The 23529-nt window shown below is 44.7% G+C and overlaps 1 protein-coding gene across 1 annotated transcript; it reads right to left on the bottom strand.

The window, feature by feature from the left end:
• Positions 1 to 4130: 4130 nt before the first annotated feature.
• On the bottom strand, positions 4131 to 5013 carry LOC119359782 (dehydration-responsive element-binding protein 1E-like). Its single transcript, XM_037625872.1, has one exon. It carries the CDS (start codon positions 4977 to 4979, stop codon positions 4335 to 4337), a length of 645 nt encoding a protein of 214 aa, XP_037481769.1. The 5' UTR covers positions 4980 to 5013; the 3' UTR covers positions 4131 to 4334.
• Between the last annotated feature and the right edge of the window lie 18516 nt (positions 5014 to 23529).

Consider the following 23529-nt stretch of genomic DNA (forward strand, 5'->3'; position numbering starts at 1 on the left):
TATATATAAGAGGAAGGGCCAGAATGATTTTGAATGCCTACAACTCACGTCTATAGAAAGACATTCCAAAGTGAAGCGTGGATCCAGCTCGTAATATATATATATATATATATATATATATATATATATATATATATATATATATATATATATATATATATATATATATATATATATATTACAAAGAAGAATGGATGGAAGACGAAATTGTGTATTATACTAATTTCATTAGTACTTTATACCAGAACACGGCAAAACAAAAAATTACTGCAGATTTCAGTGGCATAAAAAATCTTCTATTTTACTGCTTTCCTCGGAATTTTGCAGTGGTACACATTTCTGATCAGACTATCCATCACCTGGGTCTCCAAAATAAAAACTACTCCATCCGTCCCAAATTAAGTGTCTCAACTTTGTACTAATTTTAATAGTAAGTTGTACTAAAGTTGAGACACTTACTTTGGGACGGGGAGAGTACCGTTTACTGCCGGTCTACAACCATACCACTTGTTAGAGTTAAAAACATGAACAAACAATGCAATTCTTATTCAAGCAAAACAGACAATAAAAGTTAGCACAATATGTATATCTCCATTCATGATGAAACAAATCAAAGAGAGGCAATATTGACCTTCCATTTGATGTATTAGATGGAGTGAAGCATGTCGATGTCGCAATAGCGTCGACTTAATTAGGCATATATCTACACATTCAGATGTTGGCAGAGAAGTTTTTAACCTCACTGAGTCGTTGTTAGCATTGAGTAGGGCAGCCAGAACGCAATATGTAGAAAACTGCATGGAGTTAGTCATGAGAAAGAACTACAGGTTTAAGTGTTTTTCATCACATTCGCCTGAAAGGTAGCTAAAAGTTTCAAGTATATAGAACCATTGACTCATGTTTTAGATGTCTATAACGTTAAGCATGCAACCAAAAGTATATGGCAGCCTTTTGGAACTGTACTATAACATTCACGAATCAAGATTTAGTGGCTGAAGAGTGGGGCAGAAAAATGTTTAATACCTAGTTCTTGACAGCCTTGGCCATCTAGCAGAACTCCTTGTGCATGACAGTATTCTGGTGGAACGCGATAGACTTGTCCTTCTTCCGTGTCTTGGTTGTCAAGAGACGAAAGAAGGACAAGCGTGGAGCGTGGATTCGATTGGACCATGGCTCCACTCAATGCCATCTCCTTATCACTAGTTAGCTATGTGCCGTCAGTCTTCTTGTTTACCAGGACTGAAAAACACACCAACCACCAAACAGATCTGCCAATGGCGAGACATCCATAATTCAACTGATCAAGAGATAGCAACAACTACTAACCAGAGTGCTTGTCAGAGTGGACAATGTAAAACTTGTTAGGCTTCGTGACTGAACAGAACCTTGGCAGTACTCATGCTGAACTGCTACATTAGGAAACAAATGTTCCTCTTGACAAGTTCCCAGGCCAGATTGTCCGGAACCGTCACCATTTATCTGTTCCTAAAAAATCATATCAACCAATGAATATGAAACCCATCAGAAAAAAGTGTAAGGATTCTCAAGTTTCTATCTCACATAGCCGATAGCTTCTGCATAGTGGTAACGACTGGTGTTCCTGCTCGTGGCTGCCCTGAAGTGCGCGTTGAAGGCAGACGGTTCTGCTGACGCTCTTTGTTATGAGATAGCCGCAAGAGGCTGCAGACCATCATGGGCGGCATCAGGTTGAGATGCATCAACGGCTGGAAGCATGCAAGGAAGTGGACGGGCCATACCTCTTTGGAAGGAAGCACCACAGTCCTAGCAGCAGCAGCGCGACCCCACCACGGCACCACGCGCAGGAACCATGGCCTTCTCTTTCCCTGTGGGCATTAGGCCAGCACCGCCCGCTGCGCTCTTCTGCCGCTTGCTAGATTTCCACCGGCGATTACATGTGTCCACCTGCTCCTCCCACGATCCCACCGCCTCCCACCGTCCGTTGCCACAAACTGATCTTCCGCCGGCTGTTTCACTGCCACTCAGACGGCCCCTACCATGGGAGAGAAAACGTAGGGGTCAGACAGTACAGGCTATGGGGAGAAGATGGGTCGGAGGGAGGGTGAGATAGCGTAACCTGGGCCTCATTCATCGCGGCCATGGGCGCGGCGCTCTTGCTCGGCTCCCTCCCCACGTCAAGCTCCTCCTCAAGTCGGTGAAGAACAGATGAGATTGGAAGGGCTTGGATCCACCGTTCCAGTCTAATTCGGCTGCAGTGTGGAACCGCTCGAGGTCGCCATAAGCGTGAGGAGGTCGGCGGCGGTGATTCCTCTAGGGAGAGCAACGGGATTGAGAGGGAGGGATTTGGGGGAAGGGGAGTAGGAGGTGGGACGTGCGCTGCGCTGTTTTATTTGCCTTTTCTTTTCTTCCTTCGTGCGACGGGTGGAGAGGAGCGAGGAGGTCCGGTTTTTTCGCATGCTGGGAGAAGTTTACATGCGAGGGGAGGCCTGGTTGAACCATCACGACGACGGCAAATTTCCCTTTAACAGTAGAGATATACACATATATTGGTTGGTTCGTGGATGCACAAGATAGGACGTCTTGGTCATAATAATATGTTACTCCGTCCGTAAAGAAATATAAGAGTGTTTTGATTACTAAAGTAATAATTTAAATGCTTTTATATTTATTTACAGAGGAAGTATATCATAAGACAGAGATAGTACTTCCTCCGTCCAAAAATATTTGTCATCAAAATGGATAGAAAAAGATGTATTTAGAACTAAAATATATCTAAATACATCTTTTTTTATTCATTTTAATAACAAGTATTTTCAGACGGAAAGAGTAACATTTAAGCGTGATGCTGGTATATGCTGCCTGTATACTGAAAATATGAAAATGGAAGGTTCCGTAGTTAGTGCTTGCTACTGGGCAAAAACCTCCATTTCCGACGGACACACCATCAGACTCAAACAGACTCAGTAAAAATGCTTGCGTTTGACAAGCAATCAGACCATCCAATTTTGTTCCTGAAATTTGGTTCTCAAGTTGGAACAAGTCTTTTTTCCGCTGTTTTTCCTTTGCCCCTGTTTTTTTCCGCTGGTTAATCTGCATCAGGGCATCCTTCTGGCGCTCCCTGTGGCTCGGACATGGAAGTCTCCCGCAACGCTTCCCCATGCTCTTCATCCACTCTCAACGAAAGCACAGATCAGTCCACGACGCACTCAGCAACGACACCTGGATCCGCGATCTCGCCCACGGACAAAACCAGCACCTCCTCGAGGACGTCCTGGCTTTGCACCACGAACTGCAGGGATCGGCGCCGCCCCTCCGGCAGGGTGTGCCGGACGATCTCACCTGGAAGCATTCGAGTTCGGGGACGTACTCGGCCAGGTCTGCATACCAGGCTCAGTTTCAGAGCAAGACGGCGACCGACTTCGATCAATTGATCTGGAAAGCCTGGGCACCGGGGAAGATCAAAATCTTTTTATGGCTGCTGCTGCGGGACAAGCTCTGGTGCAATGACAGATTGCAGAGGCGGGGTTAGCCGAACGGCTATTTCTGCCAACTCTGCGTCAGAAGCCTCGAGTCCTCGAGCCACCTGTTCTGGAACTGCCTGGAGTCTAGGCAAGTGTGGAGCGCGATCGGGCAATGGCATGGCTGCTCCGCCCTCTCCCCTGCGGACTGCTGGAGCCACGGAAACTCCAGCATGATCATCCACTACATCTTGCCGCGCACTGATCCATCATGACGACACGGTGCACGGTCAATCCTGCTGCTGGCATGCTGGGAGATTTGGCAAGAAAGAAACAACTGCACCTTTCGACGCAGCCTTCCGAGCGTGCGAGAAACCATCAGGCGCATCCGAGACAGCATCGAGCTCTGGAGGATCACAGGAGCAACGTGCATCGAGAGCCCCTTCGGGGAACCAGCTTGAGAAAAAAAATTCCTGTACTAGGGTTTTCGGCCGCATGTGGCCATCCCTACGCACTTGATCCTCGGATCTTCACTTCCCCTTTGTTTCCCGCTGCTTCCTGCTATAATCAATGAAAAGCCAGCATTTACTAGATCTTTCAAAAAAAAACTTCTGCGACAGCGCAAGAGCCTGTAAGTCTGACCAAGTTATCTCAAAGCAGGAAATATATGAATCGGACGAGTAAAGGCTTGAATTTTAGCGTGCCAAGATCGCCCGTGCGAGTGCTATCTCTGGCACTAATTGTTTGTTGACCCACATTGCCATGACATTTTCGTCAGAATAGCAGGGAAACATTACACACCACAAGTACAGGGCATCCTGGATGGCGATATTAAGCTGTATGTACAGTGACAGTGAGCCATGAAGGCCAGGCCCGAGCCGGCTCAGGTGCGCGGCATCAGTAGTTCCACAGGCTGACCTCGCAGTCGTAGTCCTCCTCGATCCACGTCGACGGCCCCGCCATTGGCGGTGGCTCGATCAGCATGCCGTGCGCCATGTCAAGATAGCCCTGCATTTCGAATTCTAAACCATCCATGAGGTGGTAAGGAGAGTTTGCAACGAGCTCCGCGTTCCCCGCGTCTGCCGGTGAAGCAGCCGGCGCCTCGGTAGTAGCTGCATTGCGCTGCCCAGGCTCCGGGCGGAACAGCTCGGCCGCCTCGACCGCGGCGCGGCGTATCTCCTCGTGGCCGGCCCCCTGCGGCGGCACCCGGAGCGTGCGCGGCGAGTCCGCGAAGTTGAGGCACGCGGCGCGGCCGCGGAGCGCGAGGGCGGCGACGTCGTGCGCGCGCGCCGCCATCTCGGCGGTGTCGAAGGTGCCGAGCCACAGCCGCTGCTTCCCGTGCGGCTCGCGCACCTCGCAGACCCACCGGCCGGGGTTCCTGCTGCGCACCCCCTTGTACACCGGGTGCCTCGTCTCCCTGACCTTGGTCCTCCCCGCCCGTCGCTTGGGCGGCGCCGACGACACCGTCATGTACGAGCCCTCCTCCCGGCCGCCGGCCGCCGGAGATTTCGAGTGGCCGCCGCCGCTGTACGCCCACTCCATCAGTGATCAGTCCGTTCGAGGTGGACTTGTGTGCCTGGCTTGGTTTGAGTTTGGGTTTGGGAGGGAAAGATCCGGCGGCGCTTTATATATAGCTACGCATGTGATGGATGGATGGATGGATGGGATGGGAGGGAGCGCGTGCGGAGCGCTGCTGCAAACGCGGGGTGACAAGAGGAGCCAGCCGGAGTGAAGTGAAGTTCGATGTGCCATGGGCGGGAGGGGATGGTGACATCAATGGTAGAGTGGTCAGGCAAGATAGAAGTTTCAATATAATCTGAAAATGAATCTGTGGAAGATGGCGGCGACGATACGCGAGTGCGTCTGACCAGATTATGCCCCAGACACGGTATGTGGCTTAGCTGAGGCTTCCGGCTTTTGATATTAAGCTTAGGTGAGTGGTTTGGGTAGTGACCCAGCTAGCATCCCTTCATCATTTGGATAAGAGTGACGGTATATGTTGTCAAGATGGTAGATTCAGGTATATTGTTTGTAATATTTTATAAGGTCCTCAACAATAATCAATAAAGTAACCGTATGCATTTTCTAGATGTAGAGGCAGGGGCCATCCTCCTTTTCTGAAAAAAAAATGGATGGACCGGGAGTAGGCTCTCGCGGTTTTTTTGGTTAGGTGGACGCTTCAGTTGGTTGTCAAACCAGCTGTAGGCTGCACGGAAGGCGATGGTGACGCCCGCGACGCGCTGCCATGGGCCACTTTGGGTCTCGACGGCGCGCGCGCGATCGAGCGTTGTGGGCTGCTGGGCTTTGCTTCCGTTCGTTTCGGGGGGTTTGGAGTTGCTACTATTTTTTGAGAGGTTGTGAAGTGGACGCGTCGCGTGTGCTGAAAGAAACCTCACGGTGAGGGGCTGCGGTTCTTTCTCAAAACCTGAGCTGGCCTTAAAGTGGGTTGATGCGGACTTGCGCAAGTTGGAGAGTGCGCGTGGCCCTCTGTCTGTGGAATTTGAGGTTTTCAGTTGAGGACGACAACGACGGTCGCCATGACGCCAATTTCAGCTGGTTACAAAATATCCTGGACAATCGTATGCCCCGCTTTATCGTGACAGAGCAGGTGGGCGTGGACTGGGTCGCACGCGCACGTACCTGCCAAGTGAAAATGGACACTGACCACAGTCCAGACACGGCTGAGCTTGCTGCTCGGGGAAATAGACGGTGGCTTTGGGGAGTTTCACGTCGCACCTCGCGACGCATGCTGGTTGCTCGGAGTATTTCGGGACATCACATGGGATGGGACCCGTATTAGTTGTAGTACTAGTACTGTACTAGTATCATTGGCCTCCTTCTGTTTTTCTCCAGACATGACGGCCTTTGATTACAGTGCTCCTACGTTTTCAGAGGCCTGAACCTGTCGGCCTCGACTTGGAATTGAGGCCATGCACCTCTTTGGCTTCTGCTTGAAACTGGGCATGTGAGTGTACGGACGTGTCTGATCCACTCATCACCAGCGGTCCTCCTCTCCTCCTCCTTCGACCTCCAATACACAGGACCGATCGTAAGGACGCGTTTGGTTGTCTGCATAAGGACTAACCAGGTCCGCGCGGAAAGAGAACGGATTGTTTGGACGTCTGATTTTACTATTGAACCTGCACAGCACGAAACTTAAAGCACCTCTGGGCCTGGCTCGCTGGGAACGCACTAATCTGCAGTTTCTCCAGGGCCAGGCCTGAGCGGTGCATGTGGGCGGCGGCGGCTGCACGCGCGCGGCCACGCTCGAGAAGCCGCGTTGCTTCCCGAGACACCGGCAGTTATTAGCCTCACCGCCCCTCATCGCTCCCTCTCCCCACTCTCCCAACTCTCACCGGCGGCGGCGGATCGGAGCAGAGGAAGAAGACCACCAGACTCCATCGCCGGCGAGCGGATCAGCAGTTGGCCCACGGCAATTGCGGTAAGCGCTTCTCTCTCTTCGACATGCACGCTAGATTCGATCCACGACGATAGATTCGATCCACGGCGGAGGGGAATGGGGAATAGAGGTAGATAACCATAGGGGGTAGTTCATACTAGTTCATAGCAGTTCATGCGAGTTCATAGATGCAAGATCGAAATGCAGAAGGGGGATTGGGGGATAGGGGGTACACAAGGGACATCGGCTGACCGCGGCGGCCGTCATCGGCGTGCGGAGCGGCTGGTCGAGCCGCTGGCCTTCATCTTCTTTTTCATCGTCGTGCGGGCTGGCGGGTCGTCGTCGTCCTTGGCGGAGTCGAGGTCGATCTGCCAGGTACGACGGCCTGGCTCCGGCTCCCTCGCTGGCATCTGCACCGCTTCTTCTTCCTCCTCCTTAGGCTCCCCACTGATGACCGTCGGCGGCGCGATAGCCGTCTCCCAGTACACTGCGGCACGGCGGTCATTAGGAGCCCAGTAGGTCTTGTACTTGCACCACTTCTTCCTCTGTTTAGCGTCGTCGTAGACGACCTGATTCATGGCCCAGCGAATGATGTCAACTGCCATCACGCCCTTCGCTGGGTCAGGAATCATCGTCTTCAGCTCTTCTTTACTGGCCTTCATGAGCACTGCATTAGATTCGTTCCGCATGTCATGCATGGAGCCGAAGTTCGAGCACACCTCCATGGTGTTCTCGAACTTGGTGCGGTCACAAGCCGATCACCAGAGGAAGAAGGCCCTCCAGCCAATACCCCAAGGGAAGGGGTTGACGTTGGAGCTGGAGCTAGAGCTCATGGCGATGGGGAGGAGAAAGGTTGACAGTGAGAGAAGAGAGGAGGTGGGTAAGTAGTGGTGGGCAGGGTGAGTAAATATAGGGGGATGGAGAGGAGGAGAAGAGTGACAGTCATGCCGTTTTAACTACATGCTCTTCAATTAGCCATGAACTTTGTGATGTGCTTGACTCCATGAATTGTGTGCAGATCGAGGAGAGCAATGAGATGGGCACGGAGGTTGACAACAAGGGCAAGCAGCCCCTTCATCCAATGCTCAACGAGGTTGTGCTGCCGCCCACCGCCGAGGAAGACCCGAAGACGCCTGAGGGTGGCGACGAGGGCATGGAGGAGCCCCCCAGCAACAAGCGCCACAACTACGGCCACTACCATCAAGAGGATGGCCCGACTCACTTCTGCAAGGTCATCCTTACACCGAAGCTTGAGTGCATCCCCATGCCCCTGGACTTCACCAAGCACTTCGTCACGGTGCCAACGGAGTTCAAGCTCAGGAACAACACCGGCTGCTCCTGGAAGGTTACAGTGAAGCTGATGAACGGCATGGTGACCCTGAATTAGGGTTGGGCCACCTACACAGCCGTTCATCAGATCAAGATCGGCTACATGGTGACGTTCAAGCTCCTCACTCCCGACACCCTCAAGGTCATCATCTTCGACGACGATGGCATTGAGGTCGTCAACAAGTGCGGGAAGCACAACGAAGCCTTCGCCGCCAAGGAGTAGGCCGGGGCCTCCCTAAGTACTATCGAGCCTGCTTTGAACTGTTTATGTTTATGGTTTATGCGTAGAACTGTTATGAAGTGTGGTACTGCTTATCTGAAATATGTTCTTAAGTAGTTGATCCTCTGTTTATACTCTGCTCTGCTTATGATGTGTGCTACTGGTTGTGCCGAAGTGTGCTGGTAACCTCACCAACTAGCCAAAGAGGTTACCACACACCACACGTTGCATACAAGCAAACACCATGCCTTGGGTTTGTCCACTAACATGCGGGGAACCATACACCAGGCAGTGTGGTTCTGCCCATGCAGGCAAGAGGGCATGCAGGCAACCACACAACATGCAGATGGTGCATTTGAGGCTGCATTTGCATAGCTAGGTTGGGTGGAGAAGTGTATGTAATGCGGGTACTGTAGCGCACGACAAGCAAACACGCCCTAAGATGCAAGCCGCATCCCGTTTCGTCCCACGAAACTCATCAAAACTCGTAATTAGTTCATTATAACTTGTCTGTATTGGCAATACATTGCCAAGTTTTTGTGGATTCTACGGATTGTAGTTGGGCGGTAGTTGTTACATGAAATTTATTCATGATATTCGTTCTAGGAAAGAGCGAAGCTGTTATTCTTAAACTTGACTTCGAGAAAGCTTATGATTGTGTTTGGTGGTTCTTTCTTTGCAATGTGCTTTTGGCCGAAGGTTTTGATGGTGGGTACGTGCATCGTATCATGCAGTTAGTTTGTGGCATATATATTGCGGTGTCTGTCAATGGGGTGGTGGGTCCTTTCCTCTCCAATGGAAGAGATCCCAGGCAAGAAAATCCGATCTCTCCTCTTTTGTTAAAATTTCATTGTCGATTCTCTCTCCTGTATTTGGATTCGCGCTATCGTGGATGGTCATATCACTCCCGTCAGCTCTAATCATATATCATCTGTCCTTTCTCACCTCCAATATGCAGATGATACGATCATCCTTGTCAAAAACGATGGTTTGTGTATCGTCAATTTGAAGTTCCTACTCCTTTGCTTAGAAGCCTTATCCGGTCTTAAAACTAATTTGTCTAAAAGCGAAGTCCTAATTTCTGGTATCTCGACCGTTGAGGCAGAGCGGGTTGCCAATCTCCTGAATTGTCAGCTTGGATCATTCGCTTTTAAATACTTAGGGATTCTGATGTTCTCTCTCATGCTGCGTTGTAGAGATTTTGCTGCTATTATGTTAAAGGTTGGCAATAGGGTCATGCCCCGACGTAGCAGATATAATTCATCTGCTCGTAAGGTTTGTCTCATTAATGCTGGTCTTTCTTCCTGCCCCATGTTTTTGATATCTGGTCATAAAATGGTGGTAGAGGATTCTTAACTCTTCCCCTAGGGTGTTGTGGTTTGGTATTCTTAAAGCTAAATATTTTCCCTCTTCTAGCCCTATGCTTGCCTCTGCTGTTGGAGGCTCTCTGTGTTGGCGTGATTTGGCTAAAGTGTTGATGAATTTTGTGCTCACGTCAAGTTTGTCGTCCATGATGGCAAGTCTATTCGTTTTAGGCTTGATTGGTGGCACAATGATGCTCCGCTTTGTTCGTCTTTTCCTATTCTTTTTTCTTATTTGTTCTAATCCTGAGATTTCCATTATGGATTTCTCTTGCAATAACTGGGATTTGGGGTTTCATCGGGTATTGTCTCCTGTAGAGTTGGAGGAATGGCACAATCTCGGTGCTATCTTCCTTGTGCTTTTGGAGGCTAAGGACTCCGTGATCTGGTCCTGTTCTCCTTACGAGGTTTCTCGGCTAAGTCTCTTTATAATAGGCTGATTTCTGGTTTCGCTACTTCCGAGTTTCAGGACATTTGGTATGCTAGGCTTTTTTCTTTGGCAAGCAATCACATGAATATGCGCATACCAAATTCATTCTTCCTGAGATGGCTGGCTGCAGACCAAATTCATAAACGTAAGCGGCTTTAGAATTTTGTGCCTTGCATGCTGGGTGTGAGGACTCTGATCATATTCTTTTCAAGTGTGACTTAGCTACTCTGCTCTGGAGTTGCACCCAGTCATGGTTGGGTGTTAACTGGGCTCCCAATTCTTTTGTTGAGCTGTTTGATCTTGCTAGGTCTTTGTCTGGTCAAAAATTGCAGATAACTTTATACTGAAATTGCACCTTTTGTTATATGCTAAAAATAAATATAAATAGTGAAATTTTTGCAGTCTAGTATAGCTTACACACATATTATATAGTACTTGTGTGTTTACTTACACATAAAAATTAAAAATGAAGTTTTCCAAGAAAGAATGGATTAGTGGCATTGATATTAACCTTTAAGATGAAATAAAATAAATAAAATAGAATAAATAATGACAAAATTTGCACACAATTTACACATAAATTATGTTTTTAATAATATGCAAGATTAAGCATATAATGGTGGATTGCCAAAAAGAAGGTTTCTAAGAATGAATAGAATGAATAATTAGTGGCATTTGTATTGACCGTAAAGAAGAAAGAAATAGAAATAGAAATAAAACAATAAAAAAGAGTTTTCTAAGGAAGAATGAATTAGGGCATTTTCAACGCTAACCCGCAAACCGGACACCGCATCCGCCCGCGGACCAGGGGGCAGTCAGCGGACACTGATGTGGGAGCGAGCCATCCAAAGTTATCTGCATACATTTCAAACCGGGTTTCATCAAACACGACAAAATTCATCAAAGTTCAGATAGAAAATAGCATACTCATCCATACATAGCATGCAAACAAGTCTAGTACAAGAATAGCTCAATCAACAAGAAATAGTTCAAATCAATGACATTAATCGGATGTTCAACAAGTTTTTCATGGATGGATCATATTGTCCCACACATCTAATGATGTATGTGCATGAATGATCTGCCTCTACCCTATGGTACATCACGGCAGTGCGTACATGATGCATAACTTGTAGAGCGGCATTGAGTGAATGAACGAATCAACTAGCAAATTGAGCAAGAAGAAGCAAAACTTACATTGCTGCAAGAAATGGCCACATTGCCTCCAGCCGATCAACCGTGACAGAAAACTTTGAAACGGAGTTCTGGATGGTGTACCATCGATACGCTAATGACGTTATATTGTGTGCATGGATGATGTGCATGTCATAGGGCGCAGTGTGCTTTCGCGCATGAAACAAACCATGCACGCGCTGCCAAAACAACCCCTTTCTACTCCACCCTACAAAGTCCGCAGATACGGTCAATCACGCATCGCACAACAACTCATCGTCTCTTACTCTAAAAAAACGACATGAAGTTTAAAAATAAGTTCACCGGCGTTTTATCGGACACCTGCTGAGCGTGGTGTCCTCCATGGACCTTGTGGACAGGATGACGGAGGGTACTTGGCTACGGACGGGTCCTGGGTGGACAGCGCAGTAGTACAAGGCGTGCGGGTGCGTGGGTAGTGGCTACGAATGTCTGACAATGTCTGGGTGGTGATACGTCTCCGTCGTATCTACTTTTCCAAACACTTTTGCCCTTATTTTCGACTCTAACTTGCATGGTTTGAATGGAACAAACCCGGACTGACACTGTTTTCAGCAGAATTGCTATGGTGTTATTTATGTGCAGAAACAAAAGTTCTCGGAATGACCTGAAACTTCACGGAACATCTATTCGGAAATAAGAAAAAATCCTTGCAAAAGATGAAGACCAGGGTGCCCACCACCTGTCCACGAGGGTTGGGGGCGCGCTTGCCCCCCTAGGGTGTGCCCCCTACCTCATGGGCCCCCTGGAGCTCCTCCAACCTCAACTCCAACTCTATATATCAGGAGTCCGTTCGGGGCTCCGGAGAGGGGAATCCGTCGCCATCGTCATCATCAACCATCCCCCATCATCAATTTCATGATGCTCATCGCTGTGCGTGAGTAATTCCATCGTAGGCTTGCTGGACGGTGATGGGTTGGATGAGATCTATCATGTAATCGAGTTAGTTTTGTTAGGGTTTGATTCCTAGTATCCACTATGTTCTGAGATTGATGTTGCTATGACTTTGCTATTCTTAATGCTTGTCACTAGGGCCCGAGTGCCATGATTTCAGATCTGAATCTATTATGTTTTCATCAACATATGAGAGCTCTTGATCCTATCTTGCAAGTCTATAGTCACCTATTATGTGTTATGATCCGTTAACCCCGAAGTGACAATCATCGGGATACTTACCGGTGATGACCATAGTTTGAGGAGTTCATGTATTCACTATGTGCTAATGCTTTGTTCCGGTCTCTATTAAAAGGAGGCCTTAATATCCCTTAGTTTCCATTAGGACCCCGCTGCCACGGGAGGGTAGGACAAAAGATGGCATGCAAGTTCTTTTCCATAAGCATGTATGACTATATTCGGAATACATGCCTACATTACATTGATGAATTGGAGCTAGTTCTGTGTCACCCTAGGTTATGACTGTTACATGATGAACCGTATCCGGCATAATTCTCCATCACTGATCCATTGCCCATGAGCTTTCCATATACTGTTCTTCGCTTATTTACTTTTCTGTTGCTATTGCTATCATCATTAAAAAATACCAAAAACATTACTTTTGCTACTGTTACCTTTTGCTACCATTACCACTACTATCATATTACATTGCTACTAAATACTTTGCTGTAGATATTAAGTTTCCAGGTGTGGTTGAATTGTCAACTCAGCAGCTAATACTTGAGAATATTCTTTGGCTCCCCTTGTGTCGAATCAATAAATTTGGGTTGAATACTCTACCCTCAAAAACTGTTGCGACCCCCTATACTTGTGGTTTATCAAGACTATTTTCTGGCGCCGTTGCCGAGGAGCATAGCTCTATTCTTTGAGTCACTTGGGATTTATATCTGTTTATCATTATGAAGAACTTGAGAGATCCAAAAACCAAGATTTATCCCTCAACTACGAGGGGAGGTAAGGAACTGCCATCTAGCTCTGCACTTGATTCACCTTCTGTTTTGAGTAAGCTTGCGACACCTAAACCTGCTTCTGCTATTCGTTCTGATATGTCACATGTTATTGATGATGCCACTTCTGCTATGCATGATAATTATGATGAAACTACTTCTATGCTTGATACTACTGTGCCACTTGGTGAATTTCTTGATGAACAACTTGCTAGGGTTAGAGAGAATGAAAATATTGAATCTGATAATATTGATGAAAGTGATGATGAAGACTTGCCCGTTATTCCTAAGGGTTATGTTTTTGATAAAGAAGCTTCTTTAGCTATTTTAGCTTGCAAAGATAGTTATGAACTTAAGAGGTTATTAGCTAAATGGAATAAGCAATCTCTAAATGCTAGGATGAAACCTGACCCTGCTTTTGCTACTTCACCTATCTTTGTTACTGATAAGGATTATGAATTCTTTGTTGATCCTGATATAATTACTTTGGTTGAATCTGATCCTTTTCATGGCTATAAATCTAAAACTATTGTGGCACATCTTACTAAATTAAATGATATAGCCACCCTGTTCACTAATGATGAGATAACTCGCTACTTTTATATCCTTAAAATATTTCCGTTCTCATTAAAGGGTGATGCTAAGATATGGTTTAATTCTCTTGATCCTGGTTGTGTGCGTAGTCCCCAGGCTATGATTTATTACTTCTCTGCTAAATATTTCCCTGCTCATAAGAAACAAGCTGCTTTAAGGGATATATATAATTTTGTGCAAATTGAAGAAGAGAGTCTCCCACAAGCTTGGGGGGGCTTCTCCAATTACTTAATGCTTTGCCTGATCATCCTCTTAAGAAAAATGAAATATTGGATATATTTTATAATGGATTAACTGATGCTTCCAGAGATTACCTGGATAGTTGTGCTGGTTCTGTTTTCAGGGAAAGAACACTGGATGAAGCTGAAATTCTATTGAATAATATGTTGACAAATGAAAATAATTAGACACTTCCTGAGCCAACTCTTGAGCCTATTCCTAAACCAACTCCGAAGAAAAGAGGTGTTCTATTTCTCAGTCCTGGAGATATGCAAGAGGCAAAGAAATCTATAAAAGAAAAAGGTATTAAAGCTGAAGATGTTAATAATTTACCTCCTATTGAAGAAATAAACGGTCTTAATTTACCGCCTGTTGAAGAAACATATGATCTTAATCCATTACCTATTGAAAAAGTACATGGTCTTGATAACCCGACACAGGTAGTAAAGGTAAATTCTCTCTATAGATATGATAAAGCTGAAATCCCATTTACTAAGTTTGCTAGCCCATGCTTAGATGAGTTTGATAAATTTATGGTTAAGCAAGAAGACTTCAATGCTTATTTTGGTAGATAATTGAAATACAATTCAAATATGCTTGAAAACTTGGGTGATTATATGGCTAATGTTAAAGGTGAACTTAAACTTATTAGTAAACATGCTTCTATGGTTACCACTCAAGTAGAACAAGTACTTAAAGCTCAAAATGATTTGCTCAATGAATTGAATAGTAAGAATAATGATAACGCTATTAGAGTTATGACTAGAGGTGGTAGAATGACTCAGGAACCTTTGTATCCTGAAGGCCACCCTAAGAGAATTGAGCAAGATTCTCAGAGAAATAATGTAGATGCACCTAGTCCTTCTAATAGGAAGAAAAATAAAAATGATAGGACTTTGCATGCTTCTAGTGAACCTATTACTGAAACACGTGAGAATCCAAATGATATTTTTATCTCTGATGCTGAAACACAATCTGGTAATGAATCTGAAACTAGTGATAATGTTAATGATAATGTTCATGATGATGCTCAACCTAGTAATGATAATGATATAGAAATTGAACCTGCAGTTGATCTTGATAACCTACAATCAAAGAATCAATGTTATGATAAGAAAGACTTTGTTGCTAGGAAACACGGTAAGGAAAGAGAGCCTTGGGTTCAGAAACCCATGCCTTTTCCTCCCAAACCATCCAAGAGAAAGGATGATGAGGATTTTGAGCGCTTTGTTGAAATGATTAGACCTATCTTTTTGCGTATGCGATTAACTGATATGCTCAAAATGAATCCTTATGCTAAGTATATGAAAGATATTGTTACAAATAAACGAAAGATACCAGAAGCTGAAATTTCCACCATACTTGCTAATTATACTTTTAAGGGTGGAATACCAATGAAACTTGGAGATCTGGGAGTACCCACTATACCATGCTCCATGAAAAGAAATTATTTTAAAACTGCTTTATGTGATCTTGGAGCCGGTGTTAGTGTTATGCCTCTCTCTTTATATCATAGACTTGATTTGAATAAGTTGACACCTACTGAAATATCTTTGCAAATGGCTGATAAATCAACTGCTATACCTGTCGGTATTTGTGAGGATGTGCCTGTTGTGGTTGCAAACGTTACTATTTTAACAGACTTTGTTATTCTTGATATTCCCGAGGACGATAGTATGTCTATTATTCTTGGAAGACCTTTTTTGAACACTGCAGGGGCTGTTATTGATTACACTAAAGGAAATGTCACTTTTCATGTTAATGATAATGAGTATACGATACACTTTCCGAGGAAACAACCTCAAGTTCATAGTGTCAACTCTATTGGAAAAATTCCATTGATTATATTTGGAGGTTTTGAATTTCCTCTTCCTACTGTCAAGGAGAAATATGATAGTCTTATTATTGGGGATGTGCATATACCCGTTGAGGTAACATAGTGTTATTCGAAATTTCTCCGGTTCCATATTATTTGGAATGAGTTCGTTAACAAGACTTGATCAACCTTATTAGTGGATTCCTTTTGATGAGCATGAGATGGATGAAACTAGAAGCCACAACCTTTTGTACCCTACTTTTACTTTCTGTTATTTATTTTAAATAAAATAAAAATAGTATTTTTTTTGTCTGTTATCTGATTTATCCGTGCAATATAAAAATATCCCGAAAATAAAAGTTCTCCAAATGCCCTGAAATTTAAATATAATTTTTTCTGAAATATTTGAGAATATTTGGCACTGAGAACACAGCAGGAGGAGCTGGCACCTGGCCACGAGGGTTAGGGGCGCGCCCTACCCCTTGGGCACGCCCCCTGCCTCGTGGGCCCACGGTGGCCCTCCTCCACTTATTCCTGCACCCACACACTCATTCTTCCTCCCACAAACACGAATATCCAGTTCATACCCGAGTCCTAGCTCATTTTGCTGCCATTTTCGATCTTCTTGCTCAAAGCATCTCTCACAAAACTGCTTGGGGGATTGTTCCTTGGTATGTGACTCCTCCATTGGTCCAATTAGTTTTTGTTCTAGTACTTTATTCATTGCAAATTTATGCTGCCTAGGTGACCATGTTCTTGAGCTTGCATGTCAAATTTATATGGTTTCAAGTAGTTTTGATGCATGATATAGGCTCTAGGCACTTGTAGGAGTAGTTGCTATCAATATTATTGAGCTTTGTTCACTTTTATTTTGAAGTTACTAAAAATTTCAGAATTTTTTAGAAAATAATGAAGAGATTTTTGAGGGGCTCATCGAGCCAAAGCTCGAAGGAAATGGCACAGAAGCCCAAATATAATCTGCCTCGCACCGCGAAGGTTCGGACGTGTGAATGGCCTTCCGATGATTTCTTGAGAGCAGCCGGGATTTATGAAGATTTTTATGAATTGGCTGAGAATGCAGGCCTCACCGCTTTCCTCCTCGACCAACGCGACCAGTATCTCTTACTCACAAATATCTTTGTGCAAAGCTTTTATTTCCATTCTAGGAGCTCACCACCTACGGTGGAGTTTTATTTATATGATGAGCATAAAGAGATGTCGCTTTATGATTTTTGTCGGGTTTGTTTGGTCCCTTTCGAGGGCACGACAAAGGAACCACATCGCGGCGATGTGGATGGGTTTATTGATACCATCACTATAGGGGAAACAAGGAAGGTTTCCGATGCACGAATCACTAGCATACATTTTCTTGTTTTACGCTACTTTGCAATATTTGCTAGTCGTTGCTTAGTTGGTCGCAAAAACTATGGAAACCTTAGTGTTCCTGATATTATTATTTTGTTTCATGGTTTATTCAGTGATAACTCTGTTAGTATGGGCGGTATTATTGCTAAACGGTTAAGTCTGAACCGTACAAAGGGCCCCATCTTTGGAGGCATCTATGCTTCATGCCTAGCTGCACATTTTAACATACCTATTAGGCATTATGAGAAGGAAGAAAAATTGCTGCCTCGTGTTTATTTAGATTATAAGAGTATGGTGGCACACGATTTTATTGTTAAAAATAGGGAAGGGGGGCTTAAATACAAATTGTTCTTTCATAAACATCATCCTGAGACTATTACCCTGCCTGCTCCTTCCTTATTTGATTTATCTTCAGGCCAGTACCTTGTTCCGTTAGAGGCTATTCACGCCTACCGGAACCCTACATCAGCCACAGAGCCAGAGTCGGAACCACAAGTTGATCCTCCATGACAGTCTAATTACTATTGGGATCCAGAGATGATTGCCAACCAGTGGCAACCAGAGTCTTCTTCATCGCAGTACGACCCCAACTATTATTATGGATATCCGCCAGACCAACCGTGGCCATAGACCAACTTAGGCCAAAAGCCTAAGCTTGGGGGAGTATGTATTTCTCACCGATATTATATTCATGTTCACACACTCATTGCTAGATGTCGGTGCTCATACTTTTTCATTGTATCATCCATGCTAGTTTATTTTCCTTTTTATGCTTTCTTCTTCTGTGTTTAATAAAACCTTAAGAAAAACCAAAAAATTAGTTGTAGTTTTTAATTAGTTTACTTTCCACGCTTGTAGTAGTAATTAAAAAGAAAACCCAAAAATATTTCTTGTTCTTCTTTTACTTGTTGGGAGCTTTCCCGTGTAAATAGTTTATTTCTTTTCTTTTCTTTGGGGGTTGATAGGAGAAGACCATGATTAAATTGTTGAAGTGGCTCTTATATGCATTATTGTTGAACTGACAAAAGAGCCTATATCACCTTGTCTTCTCTCTTGAATTGAATGCTTGCAGATTCCAGCTTAGTCTAATGCACGTGCACTATTATTATTATTCACACTATTCGGTCGTGCAAGTGAAAGGCAATTATGACGATATATGATGGACTGACTAAGATGGGAAAAACTGGTATGAACTTGACCTCTCTTGTTTTTGTAAATATGATTAGTTCATCATTCCTGATTCACCCTATTATGAATAAACATGTTTGCAATGACAACTAGAGATCATAGTTTTTTGTGCCATGCTTGATTAGCTAGGAGCTTATAATGGTTTACCTTGCGTGCCAACATGCTATTAAAATGGTTGTGATGTGGTATGATAGGGTGGCATCCTCCTCTGAATGATTTAAGTGACTTGACTTGGCGCATGTTCACGCATGTAGTTGAAACAAAATCAACATAGCCTTCACGATATTTATGTTCATGGTGGATTACATCCTACTCATGATTGCATTTGGTGCTGATTAATTTTAATGCATGTTCATGACTGTTGTCGCTCTCTAGATGGTCGCTTCCCAGTCTTTTACTAGCCTTCACCTGTACTAAGCGGGAATACTGCTTATGCATCCAATCCCATAAACCCCAAAGTTATTGTAGGGTTTCGTAGTAATTTCAAAAATTTTCCTACGCGCACACAGGATCATGTGATGCATAGCAACGAGAGGAGAGTGTTGTCTACGTACCCAACGCAGACCGACTGCGGAAGCAATGACACGACGTAGAGGAAGTAGTCGTACGTCTTCACGATCCAACCGATCAAGCACCGAAACTACGGCACCTCCGAGTTTGAGCACACGTTCAGCTCGATGACGATCCCCGGACTCCGATCCAGCAAAGTGTCGGGGAAGAGTTTCGTCAGCACGACGGCGTGGTGACGATCTTGATGAACTACAGCAGCAGGGCTTCGCCTAAACTCCGCTACAGTATTATCGAGGAATATGGTGGCAGGGGGCACCACACACGGCTAAGGAATCGATCACGTGGATCAACTTGTGTCAACTTGTGTGTTTAGAGGTGCCCCTGCCTCCGTATATAAAGGAGGAGAGGAGGGGAGGCTGGCCGGCCAAAGAGGGAGGCGCAGGAGAGTCCTACTCCCTCTGGGAGTAGGATTCCTCCCCCCAATCCTAGTCCAACTAGGATTCCTCGGAGGGGAAGGGAGAGAGGGGGGCCGGCCACCTTCTCCTAGTCCTAATAGGACTAGGGGAGGGGAAAGAGGCGCAGCCACCTTGGGCTGCCCCTTTCTCCTTTCCACTAAGGCCCATGATGGCCCATATGGCTCCCGGGGGGTTCCGGTAACCTCCCGGTAACCCGGTAAAATCCCGATTTCACCCGGAACACTTCCGATGTCCAAACATAGGCTTCCAATATATCAATCTTTACGTCTCGACCATTTCGAGACTCCTCGTCATGTCCATGATCACATCCGGGACTCCGAACAACCTTCGGTACATCAAAATGCATAAACTCATAATATAACTGTCATCGTAACCTTAAGCGTGCGGACCCTACGGGTTCGAGAACAATGTAGACATGACCGAGACATGTCTCTGGTCAATAACCAATAGCGGGACCTGGATGCCCATATTGGCTCCTACATATTCTACGAAGATCTTTATCGGTCAGACCGCATAACAACATACGTTGTTCCCTTTGTCATCGGTACGTTACTTGCCCGAGATTCGATCGTCGGTATCCAATACCTAGTTCAATCTCGTTAACGGCAAGTCTCTTTACTCGTTCCGTAATACATCATCTCACAACTAACATATTAGTTGTAATGCTTGCAAGGCTTATGTGATGTGTATTACCGAGAGGGCCCAGAGATACCTCTCCGACAATCGGAGTGACAAATCCTAATCTCGAAATACGCCAACCCAACATCGACCATTGGAGACACCTGTAGTACTCCTTTATAATCACCCATTTACGTTGTGACGTTTGGTAGTACCCAAAGTGTTCCTCCGGTAAACGGGAGTTGCATAATCTCATAGTCGTAGGAACATGTATAAGTCATGAAGAAAGCAATAGCAACATACTAAACGATCAGGTGCTAAGCTAATGGAATGGGTCATGTCAATCAGATCATTCTACTAATGATGTGACCTCGTTAACCAAATAACAACTCATTGTTCATGGTTAGGAAACATAACCATCTTTGATTAACGTGCTAGTCAAGTAGAGGCATACTAGTGACACTCTGTTTGTCTATGTATTCACACATGTATTATGTTTCCGGAAAATACAATTCTAGCATGAATAATAAACATTTATCATGATTATAAGGAAATAAATAATAACTTTATTATTGCCTCTAGGGCATATTTCCTTCAGTCTCCCACTTGCACTAGAGTCAATAATCTAGATTACACTGTAATGAATCTAACACCCATGGAGCTTTGGTGCTGATCATGTTTTGCTCGTGGAAGAGGCTTAGTCAACGGGTCTGCAATATTCAGATCCGTATGAATCTTGCAAATCTCTATGTCTCCCACCTGGACTAGATCCCGGATGGAGTTGAAGCGTCTCTTGATGTGTTTGGTCCTTTTGTGAAATCTGGATTCCTTTGCCAAGGCAATTGCACCAGTATTGTCACAAAAGATTTTCATTGGACCCGATGCACTAGGTATGACACCTAGATCGGATATGAACTCCTTCATCCAGACTCCTTCATTTGCTGCTTCCGAAGCAGCTATGTATTCCGCTTCACATGTAGATTCCGCTACGACGCTTTGTTTAGAACTGCACCAACTGACAGCTCCACCGTTTAATGTAAACACGTATCCGGTTTGCGATTTAGAATCGTCCGGATCAGTGTCAAAGCTTGCATCAACGTAACCTTTTACGATGAGCTCTTTGTCACTTCCATATACGAGAAACATATCCTTAGTCCTTTTCAGGTATTTCAGGATGTTCTTGACCGCTGTCCAGTGATCCATTCCTGGATTACTTTGGTACCTCCCTGCTAAACTTATAGCAAGGCACACATCAGGTCTGGTACACAGCATTGCATACATGATAGAGCCTATGGCTGATGCATAGGGAACATCTTTCATATTCTCTCTATCTTCTGCAGTGGTCGGGCATTGAGTCTTACTCAATTTCACACCTTGTAACACAGGCAAGAACCCTTTCTTCGCTTGATCCATTTTGAACTTCTTCAAAATTTTGTCAAGGTATGTACTTTGTGAAAGTCCAATTAAGCGTCTTGATCTATCTCTATAGATCTTAATGCCTAATATGTAAGCAGCTTCACCGAGGTCTTTCATTGAAAAACTTTTATTCAAGTATCCCTTTATGCTATCCAGAAATTCTATATCATTTCCAATCAGTAATATGTCATCCACATATAATATCAGAAATGCTACAGAGCTCCCACTCACTTTCTTGTAAATACAGGCTTCTCCGAAAGTCTGTATAAAACCAAATGCTTTGATCACACTATCAAAACGTTTATTCCAACTCCGAGAGGCTTGCACCAGTCCATAAATGGATCGCTGGAGCTTGCACACTTTGTTAGCTCCCTTTGGATCGACAAAACCTTCTGGTTGCATCATATACAACTCTTCTTCCAGAAATCCATTCAGGAATGCAGTTTTGACATCCATCTGCCAAATTTCATAATCATAAAATGCGGCAATCGCTAACATGATTCGGACGGACTTAAGCATCGCTACGGGTGAGAAGGTCTCGTCGTAGTCAATCCCTTGAACTTGTCGAAAACCTTTTGCGACAAGTCGAGCTTTGTAGACAGTAACATTACCATCAGCGTCAGTCTTCTTCTTAAAGATCCATTTATTCTCAATTGCTTGCCGATCATTGGGCAAGTCAACCAAAGTCCATACTTTGTTCTCATACATGGATCCCATCTCAGATTTCATGGCTTCAAGCCATTTTGCGGAATCTGGGCTCACCATCGCTTCTTCATAGTTCGTAGGTTCATCATGATCTAGTAGCATGACTTCCAGAACAGAATTTCCGTACCACTCTGGCGCGGATCTTACTCTGGTTGATCTACGTGGTTCAGTAGTATCTTGATCTGAAGTTTCATGATCATTATCATTGGCTTCCTCACTAACCGGTGTAGGTGTCACTGAAACAGTTTTCTGTGATGAACTACTCTCCAGTAAGGGAGCAGGTACAGTTACCTCGTCAAGTTCTACTTTCCTCCCACTCACTTCTTTCGAGAGAAACTCCTTCTCTAGAAATGATCCATTCTTAGCAACGAATGTTTTGCCTTCGGATCTGTGATAGAAGGTGTACCCAACAGTTTCCTTTGGGTATCCTATGAATACACATTTCTCCGATTTGGGTTCGAGCTTATCAGGTTGAAGTTTTTTCACATAAGCATCGCAGCCCCAAACTTTAAGAAACGACAACTTTGGTTTCTTGCCAAACCATAGTTCATAAGGCGTCGTCTCAACGGATTTTGATGGTGCCCTATTTAACGTGAATGCGGCCGTCTCTAAAGCATAACCCCAAAATGATAGCGGTAAATCTGTAAGAGACATCATAGATCGCACCATATCTAGTAAAGTACGATTACGACGTTCGGACACACCATTGCGCTGTGGTGTTCCGGGTGGCGTGAGTTGTGAAACTATTCCACAGTTTTTCAAATGTACACCAAACTCGTAACTCAAATATTCTCCTCCACGATCAGATCGTAGAAACTTTATTTTCTTGTTACGATGATTTTCAACTTCACTCTGAAATTCTTTGAACTTTTCAAATGTTTCAGACTTATGCTTCATCTGTGAAGGTGAGAAAATAACGATATCCGCCACGAGCCTCAATATTCATCGGACCACATACATCGGTATGTATGATTTCCAACAAATTTGTTGCTCTCTCCATAGTACCGGAGAACGGTGTTTTAGTCATCTTGCCCATGAGGCACGGTTCGCAAGTACCAAGTGATTCATAATCAAGTGGTTCCAAAAGTCCATTAGTATGGAGTTTCTTCATGCGTTTTACACCGATATGACCTAAACGACAGTGCCACAAATAAGTTGCACTTTCATTATCAACTCTGCATCTTTTGGTTTCAACATTATGAATATGTGTATTACTACTATCGAGATTTAGTAAGAATAGACCACTCTTCAAGGGTGCATGACCATAAAAGATATTACTCATATAAATAGAACAACCATTATTCTCTGATTTAAATGAATAACCGTCTCGCA

The sequence above is a fragment of the Triticum dicoccoides genome, chromosome 2A, assembly GCF_002162155.2.
Source record: "Triticum dicoccoides isolate Atlit2015 ecotype Zavitan chromosome 2A, WEW_v2.0, whole genome shotgun sequence".
NCBI lineage: Eukaryota > Viridiplantae > Streptophyta > Magnoliopsida > Poales > Poaceae > Triticum > Triticum dicoccoides.